This window comes from Microplitis demolitor, chromosome 4 (assembly GCF_026212275.2).
Source record: "Microplitis demolitor isolate Queensland-Clemson2020A chromosome 4, iyMicDemo2.1a, whole genome shotgun sequence".
Taxonomy (NCBI): domain Eukaryota; kingdom Metazoa; phylum Arthropoda; class Insecta; order Hymenoptera; family Braconidae; genus Microplitis; species Microplitis demolitor.
Genome location: NC_068548.1, coordinates 17,396,198 through 17,420,955, shown reverse-complemented (window position 1 = coordinate 17,420,955; position 24,758 = coordinate 17,396,198). Strand labels below are relative to the sequence as shown.

The 24,758-nt window shown below is 26.3% G+C and overlaps 1 protein-coding gene across 1 annotated transcript; it reads right to left on the bottom strand.

Annotated features, from left to right (window-relative positions):
- Window positions 1-741: 741 nt before the first annotated feature.
- LOC103574233 (histidine decarboxylase) lies at window positions 742-13,356 on the bottom strand. Its single transcript, XM_014442340.2, has 14 exons — window positions 13,329-13,356; window positions 12,499-12,785; window positions 11,146-11,400; window positions 10,905-11,048; window positions 7,177-7,243; window positions 6,938-7,100; window positions 5,430-5,500; window positions 3,662-3,681; window positions 3,476-3,574; window positions 3,177-3,397; window positions 2,987-3,096; window positions 2,723-2,893; window positions 2,522-2,598; window positions 742-924 (listed from the first exon to the last, which is right to left on the bottom strand). The coding sequence occupies exons 1-14, from the start codon at window positions 13,354-13,356 to the stop codon at window positions 757-759; spliced, it is 1,881 nt and encodes a 626-aa protein (XP_014297826.2). The 3' UTR covers window positions 742-756.
- Window positions 13,357-24,758: the final 11,402 nt, after the last annotated feature.

The window sequence follows — 24,758 nt, the reverse complement described above, 5'->3', positions numbered from 1 at the left end:
ATCAACTAAAGAAAAATTTATTTCTAAATATTTTTTTACATTACGACTTTTTTTTCTATTCAATTTAAATAATAATAAATATAAATTAAATGTATTCTCACATAAACTTAAAAAATTAAAATAATAACGTTTATGATTATTTTTTGCAATCCTTATTATTCATCATTTCATCTGAATGTGATTGAGTTGTAAGTGTAGTGTTGATTAAACCACTTATTCCACCAATGGTTTCGCTTTTTGTAATAGGTTTCTCCACAAAAAATTCATTTATCTCCAACATCTTGATAGAATTGTCGATGTTTGTTTTAAAACTCACCTGATGATGATTAACGTCAATCGAGTCGTCGGAATTTGATTTCGATGTAAAGTTATCGTAATAAATATCTAAATAGTTCAATTTATATTTTTAATTTTTATTTTATTATTTATTTATTTATTTTTATTTTCGTTAATCAGTTTACACACAACAAAATACTAATTATAAATTTAAATTAATCAATTGTGCTCAATCTTTTCTCATAAATTATAAGTCTTATATGTTTTTTTTTTATTAATTATTAAATTTGTTAAGTTTTTAAATTGTTTAATTATTTTTATTTACTAATAATTTAATTCAAACACTAATCTACAAGAGCGTTATTAATTATTCAACATGAATAATTAATTAAGCAATAAGTAAATTAATTAACTACCTATATATTTATTAAAAAGATTGAGTGTGACACATTTGATATATTTTTTTTTTATTTTTATTATTCACTCTTGTATATTATTGCTGTTTGTTGATACATTCTTACCGATAGATTTATCAGTTTTGTCGATACTGAGATTTGAATCATTTTTTCCATTATAATCTTCATCTTCTTTCATTAACGGTAGTGTTGTATTAGGTTCCGACAAAGGACGTCCACAAGACGCATATCCCTAATAAAAAGGAAAAAAATTATGAAAATAAATGATAGTTTGATAACAATACAGAAAATATTTATAAAATTTTAAATTTGCACACCTCAAGCGCAAAGCAATTGTGTCCTGTACTTTCGCTTGATTATTTTTAACCGTCACATTTACTTTTACTTGCTTACACAATTTATAATACATAGGAAACTAATATAAAAACCATACTACACGGAAAAAAATAATCAGTAGCTGTTACCGAAAATTTTTCAGTAGTAGCTACTGAAATTATTGGTAGTAGCTACCGAAAAATAATCAGTAGCGGCTACCGAAAATTTTTCGGTAGCAGCTACTGAAATTATTGGTAGTAGCAACCGAAAAATAATCAGTAGCGGCTACCGATTATTTTTTCCGTGTAGTATCGAAAAAATATCTTGTTTTTTAAATTTTAAAAATTTTTAATGTAAAAATTCGTTCATAAGAATTTGAACTACGTATAATTTAAATTTTAAATCCAGTATTTTTCTTTCTGAATTTTCTGAAGCTTAAAAAAAATTTTCCGTGTGAAAAAAACATTTGTTACAAAAAAGGTGCGACGTATAGAATTTCTAAATTTAAGACAGGTTAAAACTTCAAGTTGAATGTTTTTCCAAATTTTAGGATTTTAATTTAAAATGTTATACTTGAATTAGATCTTTATCTGAACGAATGATAAGCTAGATGATAATGTTTTCGAAACACAATTCTCAAAATGTATTTTTATTACATTTTTCCTTCGTTCTGAAAAAGTTTAAGAATCTCGATATTGAAAGAGAAAAATGTCAATATATGTTGTATATCTGGAACGCGTGTTCAGAATTATAGACTTATCCAAAAATTTAAAGGAACAAAAAAATTTTATAAATTTTCTAGTGATTTTTGGAAGGCTGAATTTCCGTGAAAATTGATCGTATTAAAAAATTTAAAAGAAACGAATTTTAAGCTTGAAATCTGTAGCTTAAAGAAATAAAATTTTTTTTTGAGCCATAGTTATTGCGTGATCATAAGGAATAGTTAAAGTTTCCAAAATTAAAACTTCCTTATTTAATAAAGCGAATCTATTTTCCCAAAGATCATTAGGATGGATATCAATTAGTCTGGTTTTTTTTTTAATTTTTAAAATCAATTGGTCTGTACGTCAAAATATGAACATGACTATAGTTATCAAAAAACGCAATTAATAATCTAATTATTTTATTATCAGCTTTAGATTTTTAAAAACAAAAGTTTAATTACATTCTAAACAAAATCCTTGCTCTATATTTTTTTTTCTTGATTAAATAATGCTAACTTATGTAAAAAATAAATTGATCGAATGAAAAAAAAAAAAAAATATTCCATTGACATTAACGCAAAAATTTTTTTTGACTAGTTGTCATAAATATAAAATATATTAATAAATTAATACTAGATATGTTGTATATAACACCTCGTACATAAATGAATGCAATTATTAGCATAAAATGCAGTACTATACGAACAGGTTTGAGAAAAAAAAGTTTTAAAATTTAAATTATTATTTATATTGATGCATGAGTGTTTGAGGTGTACATTTTGAAATTTTCCAATTTTTTTTTTTACGAACCTGAACTAAGTCCATTCGTGAATCTAGTGAAAATTGTTTACCTGACATTAAAATACCACGGATACGACGTCGCATTGCTAAAAATATTTTATTTTTAATCAAATTATTTATTTTTATTATTTAATATTGATATTAGGAGAAAAAGTAAATAATTAAAATAAATTTGGAAGCGCATGTTATTGATTTTTCGGATGCATTTACCTGGACTATCACGTGGCTCTAAACGTAGTTGTCCAAATGTCTTCATACAGTCATTAAAAACGTCAGCTGTGTCATATATTGCTGCAAAACTACCATTAACTATTTTTGGTGACATTGGGGAATTAGCAAGCAATAAACTTGATCCAAAATTTTCATTTTTTTGACGCGTTTCTATGATAATTATAATAGATATATTTAATTACCAACTATCATTAGAGTATGATAATTAAAATGATGACTTTTTATTAGAGATAACTAAATTACCTGCAAGAGAAACTTTAACTCTAGCCGGTGATACAGTAGCTGATGATAAAATCTCAGAAGCAGTAGTTTTAATTTCAGCCCAATCACGTAAAATGTCTTCATTTGTTGTACTTGATAAAAAAAAAATACATTTTATTAAAATACACGTGTATTATCAACAGTATAATTATATGCAAGTATGATGACATACTTGGTTGAAGTAACAGTGAAACGTATGACGTATTTTCCATGCAATGAAGCAGGAACACAGTGAACTCTGCCAGTACTATTCATTTTTTTAAGCAGTCTCTCTGTTAATGAATTCTCTCCACGAAGACGAAAAACAACCATGCCAAGATGCCTTGCTGCTGGAATTTCAAATCTCGAGTCACCCAATACTAGAGCTTCAAATTTTTGAGCTAAACGAACGCCCTAAATTATAAAAAAATTTGAATGTTTTACTTTAATCATTTTTTATATATTCATTTATTACTTGTTATTTTTTCATACTTCACGGATATGTTTTTGTAATCCAGTTATTCCGTAATTTCTGATTACAAACCAAAGTTTAAGAGCACGGAATCTTTTTGATAATGGAATTTGCCAATGCTGTAAAATAATAAGAAATTTCTTATAATTATACCGTGCATGATTACCTTTTGATATAAATTTATTAATTAATCATTTATATTTTACCATATAATCAATCGCAAGTCCTGAAAATTTATTGTTTTTAATAAATAGTTATGAAGAATTAAATTTTTTTTTATTATATATATATATATATATATATATATATATATATATATATATCGCGTATGAAATAAACTAGTTCTAAAAAAAAAAGTACAAATTTTAAACAACTTCAAATTTTTTTAAAAGTTTTGAAAATCAATAATTGAAATAATATTTAATTTGAATTCCATGCGATCTTATTTTTTTTAATTTAAAATAAAAAAGCTTTCTAAGTTAACAAAAATAACTCAAAAATCTTAACACTATATTATAATTGAGAATAAACCAAGAAACACAAGAAAATTTTCGTTAGAATATATTGAATTATAGTTTAAATATAATCATAGTTATAACTTTTGAATCAATAAGTTTTGAAAAAATTCAAAATTGTCTTCAAATTTAGAAGGCTACCATAAATGACATTCTGGAATATTTGTAAAGAGATTTTTTTTTAACACAATTATAATAACGTGTCACTAATTCCAAAAAAACTTATATTTTTATACACAGTGAAAAATTCCCATTAAATTTTACTATGGGTGCATTGTAACACCGGACCATAAGAAAACTGGTACAAAATTTACAAGTGTCCCATAGTAAACGTATGCGCATAGGTCCCAATCGTGTCGTCTGCGCATACCGTTTACTATGGGACACTTGTAAATTTTGTACCAGTTTTCTTATGATCCGGGGTTACAATGCACCCATAGTAAAATTTGTTGAAAATTTTTCATAGTGTACGCCTTTTTGGCTTTCAGAATTTTTTTTTTTTCAATTTTTGACTCTAAAATAAGTCTACAAGACGATTGCTGATAAAAAAACAGTATAATAAGCCTTTTTGGTTTTAAACTTAGTGACTAAAGTCAAAAGTAGTGTATAAAAATATGTCCTAGTGGAATTAGAAACGCGACATATAATAAATGCATACATAAATATTATTATGATACTTTCAACTTTAAAAAATAATTATGCACAATAAAATCTTTTTACAAGAAAAATCTTTTGCCTTCATATTACTTTTTACGAACTTTGAAATCAAAAAAAAAAAAAAGATAAAATTTTGAATATGAAAATGGATTAAAAACAGGCGAAAAAGAATTTCGATCGTAAAGCATTCTCTAATGCTTCGCATTATGAGTCATGCAATTTATATGTTTCAAATAACTAATAAATTAAGTTATGTATACCCGGATGAAAAATAAAATGATTCAGGCTCGCTTCGCCTTATCTTCTTTTGAAGTTATCGATTTGCCGAAGATTTTTCGATATGATCTCGACTTTTTCGACTTAAATTAAATTTTTTTTTCAACTTTTTCATCTTAGTTTCAACTTATTTGTATTTTTTGGTCTTAGTTTGAACTTATTCATCAAACTCAATGTATTTTCTATCTTTGTAAAAAAAAGTCAAGTTTGTATTGTGAATAAAGGCTCCAAATTTCGACTTGGTAAACTAAGTCTGAATCAAGTTTTATTTTTAACCCGGGTAGGTTTTGGAACTAAATTGAGCTTAAATAACATCGAAAAAATTATTTGTTAATTTAAATCCAAACTGTGAATAAAAGTTTTATCAGTTGTCGCAAAAAATATTAAGATAAAATAAATATTATCATGCGTGTATTTTATGTTTCAGTAATTCAAGATTACTAACTTTAAATGTAATCGAATTTTATAAAAATGCTACTTTTATTTCGAATCATTTAAATAAAAGAGTAACTGTTGTAAATCTTACCAGAATTTTCATGTTTTAAGTATAAAGGATCAACATTAAATGTCCTATGAAGTGCTTGACTATTTTTTACCCTAGAAAAAAATTCACAATTATTAATACTAAATAATTTTTAAATTTCTTAATGGGAATAGACTAGGTTTGCAATATTTTTAGATCGGAAATGAAATGATAAAAATAAAAAATGAGAAAGATCCGGTAGCGGTTCAGCTCGGAAACTTATGAATTGATTTTCGTGGCCCTGAGAATGGTCTGTAATAAAGTTTGAGGCTTAAATGTAAAATAATGATCATTATACGTGAGCAAAATTGTTATTTTTAAATTAAAAAAATTTTTTTAAAGTATAATTTCAATCTAAACAAAAATATTAAGACGTTTTAATTAAATCACAGTTTATATTATCTTATTTGATTACTTTCTATCGACACACACTACAATTTACTGAAGTAATGTTTTAATAGTTTAGCAATTTTTGTACGGCTCTATAATCTGTACTATACATATACGTATATTTTTAGTGGTTATAGGAAGTGATAGTTATTCTAGATAATTTACTTCAATCAATCGTAGCGTGGGTTAATAAATACTGTTGTAAAAAGTAATAAGACAGAGGGTGGCACGACCAGATATCAAAAAAATTTGATAGAAAAAATTATAAAAACATTTTTCATTAAAATTTTCAATCGTTATAAAATATCGAATTCAAAATCTGGTATCAAAAATTTAATAAAAAAAAAAAAATAATTTTTATCGAAAATTTTTAGCTTCGGCCATCATTATATATTACAAAACAATCTAAAGAATTAAAAGTAAGTAAAAAATCCAAAAAACGGTTGACCCTGTGGGTCAACCCCAAAACTTCCCGCTGTTTTCGAGCTAAGAGAGGTCGAAAACATTATGATTGATAGTGATATATGATCACAGAAACTTTAGAGTTCTTCGAGTTCAAAAAACGGCTGGACCAAAAATATATACATTTTGCTGAAAAAAATTAATTTTTGTCTGGTTTTTTTTCATTGAATAAAAAAAAATTATATCCACTGATCGAAAGTCACAAAAGTTAATCACTCGCTTAAGTATCCGGTCAATCATGGGTCTTCCCTAAGCACAAATGGTCCAAAACAAAAATTTTTAAATACATTCAATATTTTTTTTGGGGGTTGGTATAAAATTTCCTTGAAAATTTCAAATATTCGCAATAATGAATTGTGATTCGAATTATTGAGACCTTCCAATTTTCGCACATGGATTATCAGAAAAAAACATTTTGTAAATGAATAAATTCTAAAAATAATATATTGAAGGGAACCGAACATGTCAAGTAAACTAAGCCGGTTATTTTTGATCCTATTGAACTATCTTTAATACAAGTAAATTAATTAAATATATCCTAAAATATACCAACAATGCTATCGACTTTCACAATAGTGATGATCGCCATAAGGTTTAGATGGCCTTATTAGTTATCAGCTATCAGTAAACGTAAAATTGTGCCGTAAGGTATGTCTTACCACATCGCTGTACAATCAAAGTGAACCATCAACCATTTGCTTGGATTAAATGCAATTGAATCAGCAAATTCGACACCTCGTAACCATCCACGAAACTCAGGACAGACAAAAGCACTTCCTGCATAAGCAGCGTCGATGTGTAACCAAATGCAATTTTTTTCACCTTAAATTTGAATTTATTAAAAGTAACACATCTTCTTTTATTTTAAGTTAGTAATTATAAAAAAATAAATACTCACAAATCGGCCCAATTTCGCACAGATTATCAAAAGAACATGCGCCAGTTGTACCAAGAGTTGCGCATACCTGGAAATATATTTTTATATATATATATACATTTTTTTTTTCAATATTATAAACTATTTTATTTAATTTCAAATAATTTATCTTCGAAGCTTATCTATTACTATAAATAAAAATAAAAATAATGAGAGTTATTAGAGCTAAAGTATAAAAAAAACTTCTCATGGGAGTTATTTTGTCAGGCTTAAGATATCAGACATTTATATATAGAGAAAATATAATTAGGTATATTAAAACGAAGAGACTTTGTAAGAAGATTGTTCTTTTCACGTCATTTTAATACTTATTACTTACTTTTATTAGTATATTGTGTGGCAAGGAATGGAACAAGAGGATTTAAGACGGGGGTAGAGTTGACTGCCCGAGTCGATTGCGAGAACTATTTATTTGAGCCAAGTAAAATTTGTTTCATGCAAATAAATCCTATATTTGAATGAACCTAATCAATATTTATTTGAGAAAAATAAATTCATTTATTTGACGCAAAGATATGGTTTATTTAAAGCATTCATTTGAATGAAATAAAGATTTTTTATAGTTAATAAATTTTTATTTGTATGGTGGTGACCATAACACCGTAACACAGGTCGTAAATAAAACTTCATTAAGACTTGGTTTACCAAGTCGAAAGTTGGAGCCGTTTTTTAGAAAACAAACTCGACTTTTTTTACGGAGATATAAAATACATTGAGTTTTTGCCTTGGTTTAGACTCAACTGGCTTACTCAGTCACGATTTAAGATGAAAAAGTTTAAATCAAGTCGAAATTGACTTCGTTTTGACTTATTCGACTTAAAATATAAGGCGAAAAAGTCAAAACTAAGGTGAAATAATTTTTATTTGAGGCGAATAAATAACTATTTTTCGACTTGGTTTAGCAAGTCAAAAGTAAGGTGAATGACTATCGTGCTCGAAGTAAAGACGAATAAGTTCAAACTGAGATCAAAAAATATAAATAAGTTGAAACTAAGATGAAAAAAATTTATTTAGTCGAAAAAGTCGAGATCTTATCGAAAAATCGTCGGCAAATCGACAACTTCAAAAGAAAATAAGGTGAAGTGAGAAATTTTTTTAAAACAAGATTTGTACCTAAACTACACGCAGAGAATTTTTGAGTAAAAATTACCCATAAAGTTTGGTACTAAAAGGACATCTAGCCAGTAACTACATTTTTACTATGTTGTTAGTAGAAATTGTACTTCATTTACATGCTATCGAGTATTTATTTATCGAGTCGTATACTTTACAATGTACATGGGAAAAATTTAGATATTTACCACATGCCCCAACAGTATCAAACTTGTTGGGGAATTTTTACTTAAAATTTCTCTGCGTGGATAAATAAATATATATTTGAATGAAATAAATGAATTTGTTCAGTCAAATTGACGAAAGTATTTGATTCAATTAAATATTTATTTTAACCAAATTAAGTTTATCTCAATCAAGCAAATACTTTTCAATAATTTCAAATAAATTTATTTATTTGAATGAAATAAAATGTTTTCTCGGTAAGGACTAACTCGGTCTGAAATCGTGTTTTATTCCATGCCAAGCACTACATTTTTCATGTTACTTGCATTGATACTGGAAGTTTTAATGTCTGGAGTCAACCGAAATAGGCTAATTGCTGACCGATAGTGAATCGAAAAAAGCAATACTGTATTTTAAATACCTGAATGAGACAAATGAGGCGAATGTGATTCTGACAGTGATCAAATCAAGTCAGAAACTAATGAGTTTTTTCCCTACACTGAAAAAAAGATTCATTTGAGCCAAAGATATCGCCTATTTGGATTTGGCCAAATAAATATTTAATTGTCAAGAAGATATAATATATTTAAACAATGAATTGCGTAAAATGAGTGGTTAATTTGTGATAAAGAAATGATTCAATTGCTGCAAATAAATGTTAGTTGGGCTATGTGCTCCAAATATATCGCGTTACTAAAACCATAAGGGCGTATCTCAAAATATACGCCCTTTTGGTTCTGCAGAACCAAAAGGGCGTATAAAAAAACTTTTTTGCTTCAATCAATGTAAAAATGTTGACAACATTAGAATCTATTGAAAAAACGAAAGAAATTTTTTTTTTGTTTTACGCCTTTTTGGTTTTAAGAAAAAATTTTTTTAAAATCATAAGGGCGTATCCTGTTTTTTCGATTTATTATCAATTATAGGTAAGAGTAAGAAAAAAAATTGCCAGCGTAATAAAAATTATCACTCCACAATTTAATTTATATGAACAAATATTTATTTAAGTGAAAAAACAAATAAAAAATAGAGAAAAAATAAATTCATCAGGGTATTAGTCCTATACCATCTCCATCGTCAGAATCATCTGTACCTAAGAGTATGAAAAAAATTTTTTTAATTTTTTTTAGAACATAACTTGACAATAATAAAAAAATTTATAAACTATTACCATCGCTGAAAATTAATCTTTAATAATATTGATAATATTTTTGTGGGACGGTGCCTGATGCACAAAAATGATTTAGGTCATTAAACTTGCTTTGATATATTGGTATTCTAGAGCCATAACAATTCTCAAGAACAACGGTAATTGATTTTTGAAAATAAAAAGAAAAAAAAAAACAGGAAACAGAAAATGAAACTTTGATTAAAAAATGAAAAAATGCACCTTTGAAAAATTGAACAATCTAAATGTGCATTTTTTTAATTTGATTAAATTAAATTTCACAGCACTCATAGAATTTAGAATTTTTTCGTTCCCGAATTATACATATTTTTTACATTAATTGTTGAATTGAAAAAATTGTGACAAACTTAAGATTCGATCAAAATTAAATAAAGAAATTTGGTTTTTTATTCAAATAAATATTTGTTCAGATAAATCAAGTTGTGGAGTGATAATTCTTATTACCCTTGCAATTTTTTTTCTTACTCTGACCTATAATTAATAATAAACCGAAAAAATAGGATACGCCCTTATGACTTTAAAAAAATTTTTGCTTAAAACCAAAAGGGCATAAAACAAAAAAATTTTTTTTTTCGTTTTTTCCATAGATTTTAATGTTTTCAATATTTTTACATTGATTGGAACAAAAAAAAAAAATTTTATACGCCCTTTTGGTTCTGCAGAACCAAAAGGGCGTATATTTTGAGATACGCCCTTTTGGTTTTAGTAACGCGATATGTTAAGTATCGTCAAATTTTCTGTTACTCGTGACAAATTTACTATCTTTACCATAAATAAATGATATCTTTCAGTCAAATTATGAAATTATTTAAATCAGCTGTAAAATTTAGTGATGCCAAATATATTTATTTATCATTAAGAAATATTAAAAAAAGACACAATTGATTTATTTGGGACAAATATTTCTATTTTCAGTGTAGGGAAAAAATTAATCATTTTTTGTCAGCTAAATCGTTTCAGCCTGAAATTGGTTTGTTTCAACTGGCAAAACAGGCATTGAAACTTGAAATTTCGATGCTGATATCATGAAATAGCCAAATAATAATAATAATAATAATAATAATAATAATAATAATAATAATAATAATAATAATAATAATAATAATAATAATAATAATAATAATAATAATAATAATAATAATAATAATAATAATAATAATAGTAATAATAATAATAATTATAATAATAATAATAATAAAATTTAAAAAAAAATAATCCTTACAAAGAATGGCACCAGTCCAGCTTCACGATCCCGTGCGATAGCTTCTATTAACATGTCTCCTCTCATACTTAATTTATCATCTGATTCGATATATCGCATTTGTACTAGCCCAATAAGTCCGGCTTTTTCTACACTAGAATGTGCCTACATAAATGTATAATATTATTAAATAAAAACAATAATCATAAGTAAAATAAATGATGAATCTCAATAATTTTTTTATGGTCATTAAATTTTTTACCTGATCCGAACAATAAGCAACCAGATGAGAATTAATTTCTCCTGGTGACTTATCGGGCTCATCCTCTTGGATAGCACGTATAGCTCGTGTTCTAGCAGCTAAAAGACAAACCAAAGTTGATTCCGAGGAAGTTGTTTGTATTACTCCACCACCTGATCCACCCGGACAATGTAAAAAATCTTCAGGCAATCCAATCATTTTTCCAAGCCAATTCATTACAATCGTTTCTAATTCTGTACAAACTGGACTTGATGCCTACATTTAAATAATAGTATAACATATAAAAACACAAATTTTATAAGTACACAGAGAGAAAAAATAAGTTTTATAGAAAAAAAAACATCCTTGATCCGAAAAATTAATTTATTGCAAATTTTCAATACTAAGAGAGAGTGGCAAAATGTGACATCACTTTGTGATAAACAAAAAAAGTTTTTTTGTTAAGGTTGATCTAGTCTCTAGAAAAATATTGGTTAGTTGGTCACCAAAAACAGGACAAACAGATTAAATTTATGGCCTCTAAAAAAATTTTTTCGTGTTGATTATCCAAGTTATTTTATTTGAAATCAGCAAAAAAAGCTAACAAGAGTAAAATGATTTAAAAAAAAAAAAAATTATTTTTTCATTTTTTTTCTTTTGCTGATTTAAAAAAAGATTTTCTATAACTATTAGCTTTAACTTGAATACTGATATTTAATTTATTTTACATAATTGCATTTAATCTTAACACATAATTAAAAAGTTTTTTCTATTTTTTATATGAGCATTACTGTCATACTATTTTCTACTTTAGTAAACATGAAAAATTTTTATTTGGTCAGAATTCTAAAATTCCGCAATACTCACGGTGATTAACTTACCCCATACTTTTTCTAGGGACTTAAAGAGATTTAGTAGACATTTATAAAAAAAAATTTTTTTCGTTAAAAAATGATGTCCTATTTTGCCCCACTCCTTTCCTTTTTTTTTTTTACTAAACAAAATGATAATCAATTTTGTAGTAATTTCTTTATGAAAAAAAAATATTTACTTGCTAAGAAATAAAATATTTTCTAATGAAATGTCCAAATTCTGCAAAAATTAAAAATGTTTGTTAATAAGAACTTTTTATCAATTTGCGTAATTATTACTTTCAATGATGTATTTTGACATGAGAATTTTTGACTCATTTTCCAAAATATTTTTTTTTGTAATGATTAAACTTATTTTCTTAAAGAATTGCTACAATAGCTTGTAACTTCTTCAGCCAAAAAATAACTTTATTGCAAATTTACAATAAATTAATTTCTTGGATTAAACTACGTTTTTTTTTGTATATCAAAAAGGATAAAATTGATAAATAAAACTAGTTACCCAAGTAAATCCAAGACAATTAATAGCGTCAGCTAACATGTCTGCTAACAAGCTAGCTGGACAGTTAAGTGCCGGAAAATATGCATGCATATAAGGACTTTGCCAATGAGTTACCCCAGGCATAATACATTTTTCAATATCCTCAAAAATATTTTCCCATGGTTCACCTTCAACTGGAGCTGATATTGGTAAAATATTTCTCAAGTATCCAGGTGATACAGCCGGATAAACTCGTCTTGTTCGAATTGTTTCAAGGTAATTAGCTATGTAATCCACCATTTCTTTGCCTTGTTTATTAAAATTGAATAGAATAATAATTTGTAAAATTAAATTTAAATATTCGTGTTAAATAATATTTAATGTGATCAGATTGTAAAATTAAATAAAATGAATTCATCGAGAAAAATAATTAAATTAACATGAATAAATTTCTTAAAGATGGATTATTTATTGTTACACTGCTGCAATTGATTGAGTAAGCAGACAAAAATTCGTATTGTTTTTTTTATTGCCATAGGCGCAAAATAAAAAAAAATAATAAAATAAAAATAAATGTATAGACACTAGTTCGAATCCCATAAAGTTTACGGTAAGACAATATCTGTGTCCGTGAAATTCACTTTATCGCTGTTTTATTGCATACACATTTATCTAACAGTTATATATCTTCTTTGAATTGATTATTTCAAATAAAATTTATTTAAACTGAATGATTGAAATTTATTATTATAATGTTTAAAGTAAATTATAAAAATAACGATTTTTTTTTTTAAATTAATTTAAAGAATTTATTTTTATACAAATTGTTTTGCATTAAAAAAGTAACTTACCATGCTGGCGATATTCCTCAAGATTCATGTTAGCTATAAAATTTAATTTAGTTGACTTTGAAAATTCACTTTTATTTCAAATGGAAGCGATTAAATTAAAAAAAAAAATCATTGAATTGATGTTAAAATAAAAAAACGATACTTTTTTGTCGCTGAAATTTTGAACCGTAACGTTCTCCCAAACTTTTAACGGATCAATTTATTCTACTTTTCTCACAATACCCAAATTTCGAAATTACGATCGCACCGTTTTACACGCATGTATTTAATTATTTTATTGCGGTCGGGACCGCACCCTTTATATCAATAAAAATGAAAAATATTATTTATTAAATGCTATAATATAAATATGATGCGAATATCAGTTGTTAAAATGATCAAAAGAAAAATCACCAAGTTAGGCTTTTGTGAGTAAATGATTTTATACGGTTTCATCATCGATCCACCCTGTCATTTCTCCAAGCTTATTAGGCTAGTGTCACAAGGCTCACTCTAATCTACAACTTAAATTATCTTACATGCGCGTTCTAATTTTTTCCCAAATTTATTTTATTATTTATACTTCTCTAATTCTCAAATAAGTTTTTGAATGCAACTAAAAATTTTATTTTCTTTAAAAGTAAACCATATGCCCTTGAGACTAAAAATTATTACCGAAAGCGGTGTTAAAAAAATTTATCAGTGTTAAAATATTTTTCGGGATTGAAAATATTTTTAGTTACTCTATCACTACAGTTAATCAGCGTTTTTATTAATTAAGTAAATTATTGATAATTGAAATGGTGGGTGCAAAATTGTGTAATTTTTAAATGAATTGCGTATAGCATAAGTAACTATTTGCATGAGTATATAGCAAAATTAAATTTTTCTCCAGATAAAATTCATTAAATTTGTATATTTTTTATAAGTAATATAGATTTTTTTTTAATTCCTATGCGTGGAATTTTTTTTATACCAATTTAACTAAGGTAATTTAACACCGCCAAATTACACCGCCTACGCCAGTGTTATTTCATTTTAACACCATGTGATGTTAAATTTAGTCCATTCTTAACACCGCTCTTTTTACAGTGTAGTATCCTATTTATTGATAATAAAGTTTACTAATAAGTGTAATTGGAAATAATAATTAAATTTTGAAGTAAAAAAAATATATAGTTATTTATAGTGTATATCGATAAAATGAATGAAGCAAAAAAAAGAAGACTTAAAAGTGTCGATTATCGTGCCTTACTTTTACCTATTATCCGATTTAACAGTTGATCGCTTTGCACTCTATTACATCATTTGTTAAAAAAATTAACAATCGTTGAATTATGACGCAAAAAAAAATACAATCGTACTTGATGTTACAATTATATAGAAAATTAGTAAATTGTACAGAGATGTAGGTTGATGCTGGTAACTTTGTTAAGTACATTTCGTGAACAAGGAACACCACTAAACAGAACTTCATATGTATATATATCAGGGTGGCTAAAAAAAACGACTGTTTTTTTCCGAGTCTCATATGGGAATTTGTTGGTTCAACATGTATAAGATCCTTGTCCAAAAAACAGTGTGAAAAAAAATTTTTAAGAAGTCATTCGAAAATTTTGAAAATGCGAAAAATTTTTAAAATTTGGATTTTTTTTTCCTACATTTTTTCTTTTTTCTGACAACAATAGTTCATATCTGCAAAATCGCGAATATAATACAAATTTTAGCCAAAAATTAAAATATTTGAATGTCACTTAGGAATTTTCAATGTCTCCCAGTACTCTCTCTTGGACGTTTTGAACAACGTTTGTGTATTAATAATGAATTCAAATTAATATTGAAGCTTCTTAAATTTTTTTACCATCGATTTGTTACATAATAAATGAAAATAGAACCCATGAAATTTTTAGCTTTTTTTCGTTATTCAAATCTTACCAAAATTTGATATTTAAGACTGTCCATTATATTTTTGGTTATGGTAAAGTTGTATTTTAGTGAAACGATAATAATTGAGTCATAAAGAAATACAAAAATTAATTCAAAGTATTAGCTACGTATTGTAAGTTGATATTCAAAATTTTTGGGTAACATTTAAAAATCTATATTTTGAGTAAAAAGTTTCGGTATTGTATTGATTTTAGAGATAGAAAACTTTTCTGCCACAAGAAAGAATAAGTCGAAAAAAAAATTCGAATTCCAATCATTTTGGAATTTTCGTAATTCTTAAGCGATCTCTTACAAATTTTACATCAAGTTGATTGTAGGAGAAGGTAATTAAAACATGATAAAACAAACTAAATTTTCCATATGAGACTCAAAAAAAAAAAAAAAAAAAAAAAAAAAAAAATAAAAAAATAGTCAGCGTTTTTGAAGCACCCGAATTTACACATAAATAGACAATATGGCATATGAAATCGACGCGATGGTAATGTTTAATGAAAAGAAAAAATATTTAAAAATAATTTCTGATAATACATAGTGTCTAAATATATAATGAATAAACATCACGATTTATGACATTTAATTGTAAATATATAAATATTTGAAGTCTATTTAAAAATAACATGTAAAGGTAAAAAAAAAATTACGCGACGATCACGATCGAGCTTAAATGAATAAAAGACAGTCAATATTATTAAAAGCTTGGACGTCCGGCACTTCCGACTTTTCTCATTTCCCCCTTAGCTTTTAGAATCCAAATGAGCCGCGAGAAATTTTCCTACAGTCATTTAAAATTCACTCGTCAGACAATCGGAAAAAAAAATGAAAAGAAAAATGAATGAAAAAAAAATTTTAATAAAAAATATAAAATAATTTTTTGATAAAAAATTTTTTAATTTATTAAATTTATAATTTATTAAACGCATAAGAAAATATGATGTGGTTTTAAATACTAAGTGCGAAAAAAATGGTAAAATTTGTTGTTTAAATTGTGTAAATAAATGTTGATATTAATTCGTAGATTAATTAAAAAATAAAAATATAATTACTCACCTTAATCAAATGGATAAATTTTAAGTTTTCGTTAAATGGACGTTCGATTGTTGGACGGTAGGTTATTATAAATGATACCTACGGTGTTGTGAAGGTATGAGCATTGCTCAACAAGTGGTGGCATTTATATAAGGATCCCAGAGGATAAGAGTACGTGAAATCGCGCAAGCGCGTCCTGAAGAAATGTATCCCATCTTTACGATCCTTTGGGAATCACGGTATTTTTTTTTTTTTTATTATTATTTCCTTCATTCTTTCTCCTTCTCTCTTTCATTCTTTATTTTATATCTCTTGTAGACAAAGTCAGTGCGATTTACTTTGATATAACTTGACGAGAATGGATAATATAGATGCGATTGAATTGGGACAAATCAGTTTGTTCTTAGTATTTTTTGTGACAATTGTTTTCCACATAAACATCATTTTCTTGGCTTGTATTTTCCTTCTTTGTCTTTTTTTCTTAAGATGCATCTTGGAGATCTTTGTTTAATCACAATCGCTTTAAAAGAATAGTTCCATTTGCGTCATTAAACCAGAAAATAATGTACTGTATTTGTCAAAATGTCATCTAAATCAAACTCATTTTACTCATGAAAAATTTAAATATTTTTTTTTTTTTTTATAATACACGTTTTGGAATTTTTAATAATCATTAAAACTCACTGATAAATTGAGAAATTTTTTCAAATATTTATAACAATCGATTACCGTTACCTGGGTAACTTTGGTCCAATCAAGTAACTTGTAACGTCTTTCAAAATCATCATTAGGTTTTTCTTATATAAACTGATTGTTAATTGGTATTAGGAGTGTGCAAATATTCGAATTATTCGACACGAACTCTAATCGAATTATTCAAAGATTTTCGAATAATTCGTAGATTATTGAATAATTTGTGAATTTTCAAATTATTTGGAAGTTTATGATTTTTGGTTCATGACGATATTTATTTTATTGTTCTCATTATATCCTACAATAATTTTAGAATCAAATAATTTTAAAATTCTAGACAAAAACTTATGACAAACTATTGTGGATTTTTTATTATTGTTTGATTTCAAAACTATTTCAAAAAGAACTCAAGAAAATAAAACTTCTAAATGCAAATTTAGAACTGCTTAATACTTCAATTTGAAAAAATGTTAACGACATCTACGGAAGCATTGGAGTTCAATGGAATTGATAGTTATTATATTTTATATACTGAAAAAAATATACAGAGTGAACGAGGATTAAATAAAATCAGCTTCACTCCGAAATCACTCCGCTTCATAAAAATAAATTATTCAAAGGATTGAAAAAGTTACGAATTATTCGAAAATTTTCGAATAATTCGAATTTATTGAATTATTCGATTCGAACGCTATTCGCACACTCCTAATTGGTATAAAAAATAAATTGATTATGTCCTGTTTGAAAACTATTTTTTTTAAGTCGGTCAATACCACTCTGACAAGCAAAGTTACTCAGGTTGCCTGTAACTATAAATAAAAACAATGGCCTGAATAAATTTTTTAATTGAAAGCAAATTATTTAAAAAAATTAGCAAATTTTTTTTATCAATTTTATATTTAGAGTAATTTTAAACTGCTAACTTGATCAACCCCAAAATTTAGTCAGATTTGATTCTAAAATGATTGTCAACGAGTCACTTAAACTGGTCAATTTGTTGTCAACAGACATCCTGATATAAATTTGGTTGACATGCTTACGATAAAATGTGTTTTCAATTATAACCAGAGGATAGTTCAAAGAACTCATAATTTATTCATCTTAAATTGTTACAATTTTATGTTTATAACATTAATTGTGACGCAATATGCAAATAAATTACTGAGCTTTGTCAGCGAAAATAAATGTATTTTATAAAATAGGTTTTCTTTTTATTGATTTCATTGTCTGGATCAATATAAGCGGACATACCAATGTTCATATGGTTTATTTTTATCGAATAAAAATAATGCTACAAGCTTACGCACATTGCGTCCACAAAGGTACACGGGTGTTGAGAAGCATATAACACACCTAAAGGAAGTTCAGTTACTTAAATTCGGTAGAATGGAAATAAGATATTTTCAAAAAATGACTACCCAAAATGTGATATATGAGTGCACTTAAAAATTGTTCAGAATTCAAGTAAATGTAATTTATTCAATCTTTCGGATCCAATTAAAACTGCATAAATCTAAATATTTTTTATATAATTCACAAAATCTTTTGGTTGATTTTGTTTCCCTTCAAAATTTATTTTTGATTCTAAGAAAAAATATTGAAGTCCAAAAAAAATTTATAATTGAATGTAAAAAAATAGATTCAAAATTCATTAATTACATATTTAAATCGCAAACTAAAACTCATACGTCTATTTTATGAAAGCGCGTGTGGGTTTAGATATTTTTAATTAGGCATCGGTTTTAGCACATCGCGGAAAATGACTAATGAAGTATTATAACCAGTAGAAACTTGTAAATTTATTTTCAAGATTATGAATTATTAAGTAAATATCTAAATTTGTTAGCTCAAAATATTTATAGCACGGATTTTAGAATTAATCTTACATTACATTGAAAATAATTATTTTCAAGTAATTTTACTGATTGTCATTATGACTACAAATCAAAATGTGAAATCGAAAGAGAGTAGCAAGTAAAAAAGCTGAAGGTTTCAAATCTGATTAAACTCGAGTTTTTAACGAACCCTTTCAATTACCGCAAGCATAATTAAAATTTCTTAATTTAGTTGAGAGATATCGATTACTTATATATGTATTCAAACCGTTCTAAAAATCACCCAAAATAATTATTCAAGATCTCAAAACATAGACGTCTATTTAAAAGCATGTTTCGTCTTAAATTAAAATCACGTGCAGTAACTTGCATGTAGAAACTTTATAATTGTGAAAAATAATGCTGCTTATAGTTATTAAATCCTTCACTCTATACAAAATTGACAATTTAATGAAACGAAAAAGTAAAACCATTTCTAGGCATTTACTTTAGTAGACGTTTTTATCCCACTTTTCAATCACACATTTACTTTTATCTAGAGCTGCAAACTTTTTAAAAGAAAATTAATGCATTAATCATTACTTTCTTGTCAGCAATTAGAAAATTTTTAATTTTGAATAAAAATTTAATGGATACTGGAAATTTTTTAGATTAGAAGCTTGAAAAGTAATGACTAATAAAAAGTTTTATGTTTTTTTTACAATCTCTTATTTGCAACCTGGCTTTTATTACATAAGAGACGTGTAATTGCGAAAAAAATAGCTTATATATTTTGGATATACATACGGAAAAAAGGAACAATGTGAACTGACCGATTACAATGTTTGAGGTGGCAATTAAAAGAGTTCGTTGACCGTCAATTTTTCTGAAAATTTCAAAACGATCGATCAAATAGACTCTAAGATATGGAAGTAAAAAAAAAAAAAATAATTGTTTTTTTCAGTTTTTTTCAAATTTTTCAGAAATGGCTTAATCGATCAATTCCAAAATCTAATTAGCACAAGAATTCAATTAAACGCGTCGATTTCCGCCTCAACCATCTCAATCGGTTAACTTGTTTGTAAGATATCGTGGTATGAAGAAATGCTAAAAAACGGTTTTTTCTGAAAACAATGGCATACAACAGTATTTTCGAGCTCAAAGAGCTCAAAAATGTATTCACAACAATGTTTTTGAACTCAAGGAGCTCGAAAACTGCGGGAAGTTTTGGGGCTGGCCCGCGGGGTCAACCGATAGACCGATTTTTTTTTTAACTTTTCTTATAATTTTTTCAAAGTAGAAAACTTTTTATAAAAACGAATACATGATAGTTTTTGTAGGAAAAATTCTCAACTTTTCAATAACAGTATTCTTTTTTTGTATTGTAAGTTACTGAAGATTTTTAAAAATTCTATTAAAGTGATAGAAAAAACGATTTTTTTGACTATGCAACACTTGATATTTTTTTCTGAAAGCTAAGACTTTTTCTTATAAAATATATAAGTTTCACGATATGCATATTTTTTGTTTAAGCTAATTTAATAATTGCTAAAATAAATATTATTGATTTTATAAATTTATCAAGCTGTAATAGTACATTGTTCAACAGAAATGAAAACAAATTGTTTTTAGATGAAGGTGAAGTTGGTTGCCCGAGCCGTAGGCGACCTGATATTGCCCGTAGTCTGAAATCGTGTTTTTCATCCCGTATTATACATTATATTTTTCAAGATTATTAACTGTAAATTGGTTTTCTTTGGAAAAAAAATTCCCGGCTCCATAGACCCAAAAAACAAAACTGAAAAATTTTAAAAAGTTTTGTCTCGAGCCATTTTTTATGATTACGCAATAACCATGGCTCAAAAAATTTTTTTCCTAAATGATTTTTAAATTAGAAATTTTAATCTTTAAATTGCTTTTTTATTTGTTTGATACGGTCATTTTTCACGAAAATATAGTCTTTCAAAAATCACTAAAAATTTATAAAATTTTTTTGTTTCTTTAATTTTTTTATGATTGTATAAAAGAAAAATTTCCAAATTCTCTAAATCACATTGAGTAGTTTAAAGCTACACTGATGGATAATTTCATCACTATGAGCATTTTATAAGTGTATTTATTGGATTTACAATGTCAATTGCATCCATCCGTCATTTACATACTTACGACTTCAACACCAGACGGCGCGGGCTTTAAAATCCTGTTCCTTTCTAGACACTTATAGTAGAGTTGTTAAATTTGATTTTGTGTCGGCCAACATCGATTTTAAACTTGAAAGTTTTCTTACGTTAATTTTATCCAGAACGGGTCTTAGCTTTGTAGCTTTGACCCAATATTGTAATCAAAACATAATTTTTCCCACTTAAAATCTGTTTCACAAATAATAATAAAATAATAAAATTTATTATTTAAGACAAAGAGCACTGTTTCTGACACTAGGAATGACAGCTGAGGTTAATCTAAACCCGATGAAAAATAATATTGTCTAATTATATATAATTATTAGACTGTTTCAAATTAGGGGACTATTTTTTTTTTTTTTTTTTTTTTTTTTTATGAACCTTGAGAAATCGAAAGGATATCTTAAAATATGGTGACACTAAAAATTTAAGTTCTTAATATTGATATTTAGAGGTGGCTTTTGATAATTTTCATTTTTCATTTAGTAACATGATAAAAAATACATAACTTCCAAAAAAATCAAGATACATAAAATCGCTTTTTAACATTTTGTAGCAAATTTACTGATCTACAAAAAAGGTGTTATATGATTTTTGCATAAATTCAACCATTCACAAGATATCTGACGTCAAAGTTTAATACAATTCGAAGAGCTTGTTTTTGCTCGTTTTGAATTTTATACCATGTCAGCTTATGAGAATTCAGAAATTCTCGATACAGTTTTTTGTAGGAAATTGAATACTCTGCAAAAAAAGTTTCTGATCATTTTTTGATAAATCCATCTGTTCAAAAGTTATTGGAGTTTGAAGTCAAGTTAGAATAATCTTCGAGATCTTTTTACTTTTCCAGCGAAACTATCGGACTTATTATAAAATGTCATAGGATCATTTTTGTAGACAATTTTATTTCCTACAAACTATCTCTGATAAACTTTTTTTTTAGTTCTGCACTCTCTTCTAGTTATTTCCATTTTAATACTAAGCTCTTAAAATCGATCAGAACACTATTTCTTTAGGAGCTTGGCATTAAAATGGAAATAACTAGAAGCGAATGCAGAACTAAAAAAAAAGTTTATCAGAGATAGTTTGTAGGAAATAAAATTGTCTACAAAAATGATCCTATGACATTTTATAATAAGTCCGATCGTTTCGCTGGAAAAGTAAAAAGGTCTCAAAATTTACTCTAACTTGACTTCAACCTCCAATAATTTTTGAACAGATAGATTTATCCGCAAATGATAAGAAACTTTTTTTGTAGAGCATTCAATTTCCTACAAAAAACGGTGTTGAGAATTTCTGAATTCTCATTAGTTGACATGGTATAAAATTCAGAACGAACAAAAACAAGTTCTTCGAATTGTATCAAATTTTGACGTCGAATATCTTGTGAATGGTTGAATTTATGCAAAAATCATAAAACACCTTTTTTGTAGATCAGTAAATTTTCTACAAAATCTTTGGAAAGTGATTTTTTGTATCTTGATTTTATCGGAAGTTATGTATTTTTTACTATCTTACTAAATGAAAAATGAAAATTATCAAGAGCCACCTCTAAAGATCAATATTAAGAGCTCAAATTTTAACTGTCACCATATTTTAAGATACCCTTTCGATTCTCAATGTTCATAAAAAAAAAAAAAGAAAAAAAAAATAGTCCCCTAATTTGAAACAGTCTAATAATTATATATGACTCGGTATATAATCAGATCTGAAAATTGGCGAGATCCGATCATATATAAGTACATATAATCATGCATGAGCAAATAAAATCTCATTTAGAATATCCATAAATTATTAATTAAATAACTAAATTGGGATTTACTGTCTTTATTAATATGAGACTTAGTTATTTTTAGATTAAAAGAAAAAATATATTACTATTGGTTAAACCGCTATTTTACTAAAGGGTGACCCATCCAACTAATGTCCTACCTCGATGCTGCTAAGCTTTAGTTATTGGTGGATTGTAGCCTGATCTCCTAGTTCGCTATACACATAAATATGAAATATTCATGGTATTACTTAACTCAAATAATCAAATTGTTACATCCTACGTAAATAATACACCTAATGATATATAAATTTGCTTTTGTACATAAATTACAATGCAATTCATTCAATAGATATAATCAAGTTTTTTTTATCTTTAAACTTATATATATCCATATATCAATCGATATCTATTCACATTTTTAAATTGCTTCCAAAACCTTTGAACATTTAGAAATCAATGAGGTTTTAATTTTAATTGATAGTTGACAAAATAAAAATTAAATATTGTGATACTATGCAATATATATACATAATAAAAATAGATGAGTTTAATATCAATGAAGCCTGATCAGATCTAATCATATAATAGACATACATAACTCTATATGACATCATATCCGTCATGTCTGATTAGATCTAATTATATATGATCTCATATATAATCATTTATACTTATATATAATTAGACAAAATCATTTTTCATCGGGAACTAATATAAAATTTAACTTGAATAGATGGTATTTTTTGTAATAAACAAATCAAGAATTTTTAGATGAGGTCATAAGCGCAAAATAATTATTTGAAGCTAATTAATATCTGAATTGATGTTCAATAAATTTTTTTTTTGTTCATTTCAAATATTTCACAAATTCGTAAATTGACCTACTTCAAAATTTAATCAGGTATAAAGCTATATAAGTTGCATTGAATGCTGCTTCAATCATCGAACTCAGATTAATCGTTTAAGAGATTTTATTGCCGAAATAATTTGAGAAAAGTTTTTTTTTCTAATAAACTCAGAAATTGCAAAACTGGTTAACTTGAAATATTTTCAAGCGTTAGAGGCTGAACAACCGCTTTCAATGCCACTCTAAACATCAAAAATCGTTGATTAGTTCAAAAAATATCGCTGATGAAAAATTGAAAAAATAATAATTTATTTTATTTTTCCTGAATAACGGATTATGCAATGCAGCATATGTTTTAAAATTTATACTGGCCTTATGCTTTTATAGTCTTTAATGATCGTTACATTTTTATTGCAATCGGTTCGTTAGTTTAAATAATATCATCAACAAAATTAAAAAAAAAAATAAATTAATCGAATTAATCAAGAATAATTATGAGTAAAACCTTAAAAAATAATCCTCATTAATTATTCTCAATTACATGAATTCTCGGAAATTGATACAAAACCCGATTTTTTACGAGCTCGAAGAGCAAAAGTATACTTTTAACGCAAATATCTAAAGAACTTTCGAAAATTTCGGAAACTTGATCAGAGATAATTCGCAGGAAATGAAATGATGTACAAAAAAGACCCTAACATCTTAAAATGTTTATTTCACATAGTAATAGAAATAAAAAAAAAAAGTTTGGAAATTCCAAAATTCACACATTATACACGTTTGATCTCCATCTTACGATAGTTTATTTAATTATTTATTTATTCAATTCAATTACTGTAGAAGATGTATTGATATTATTTTTTTTCACATCGAAAACGATATTTTTGAGCCAAAAAAATATTGCGTTCCATAATTTGCTTACAGTTTAATATTCAAAATAAATTCAAGTATAAAGAAATACTTCAACATTGAAAAAACGAAGTTTGCAGGAAAAAAACATATAGTGTGTGCAATAATTACACAAAAACACATTTTGAATTTCGCGCTCTTATAATCGTACGACCGTTGGAGTAACTGCACTGCATGTAGTACATTAAAAGTACAGTAGATGATACTGTTACGTGAGTTAGATAAAGATAGATAGTGGTAGTATATTCCGTGAAAAAAAAG

Bases quoted from the DNA above. Each gene is read 5' to 3' on its own strand.
- LOC103574233 (XM_014442340.2), bottom strand. From the start codon at position 13,356: ATGAATCTTGAGGAATATCGCCAGCATG. The intron at 5,501-6,937 runs GTAAGACATACC...ATTTTTTTCTAG, and splicing joins TTTGATTGTACAGCGATGTG to GGTAAAAAATAGTCAAGCAC. The intron at 3,682-5,429 runs GTAAGATTTACA...ATAAATTTTCAG, and splicing joins CTTAAAACATGAAAATTCTG to GACTTGCGATTGATTATATG.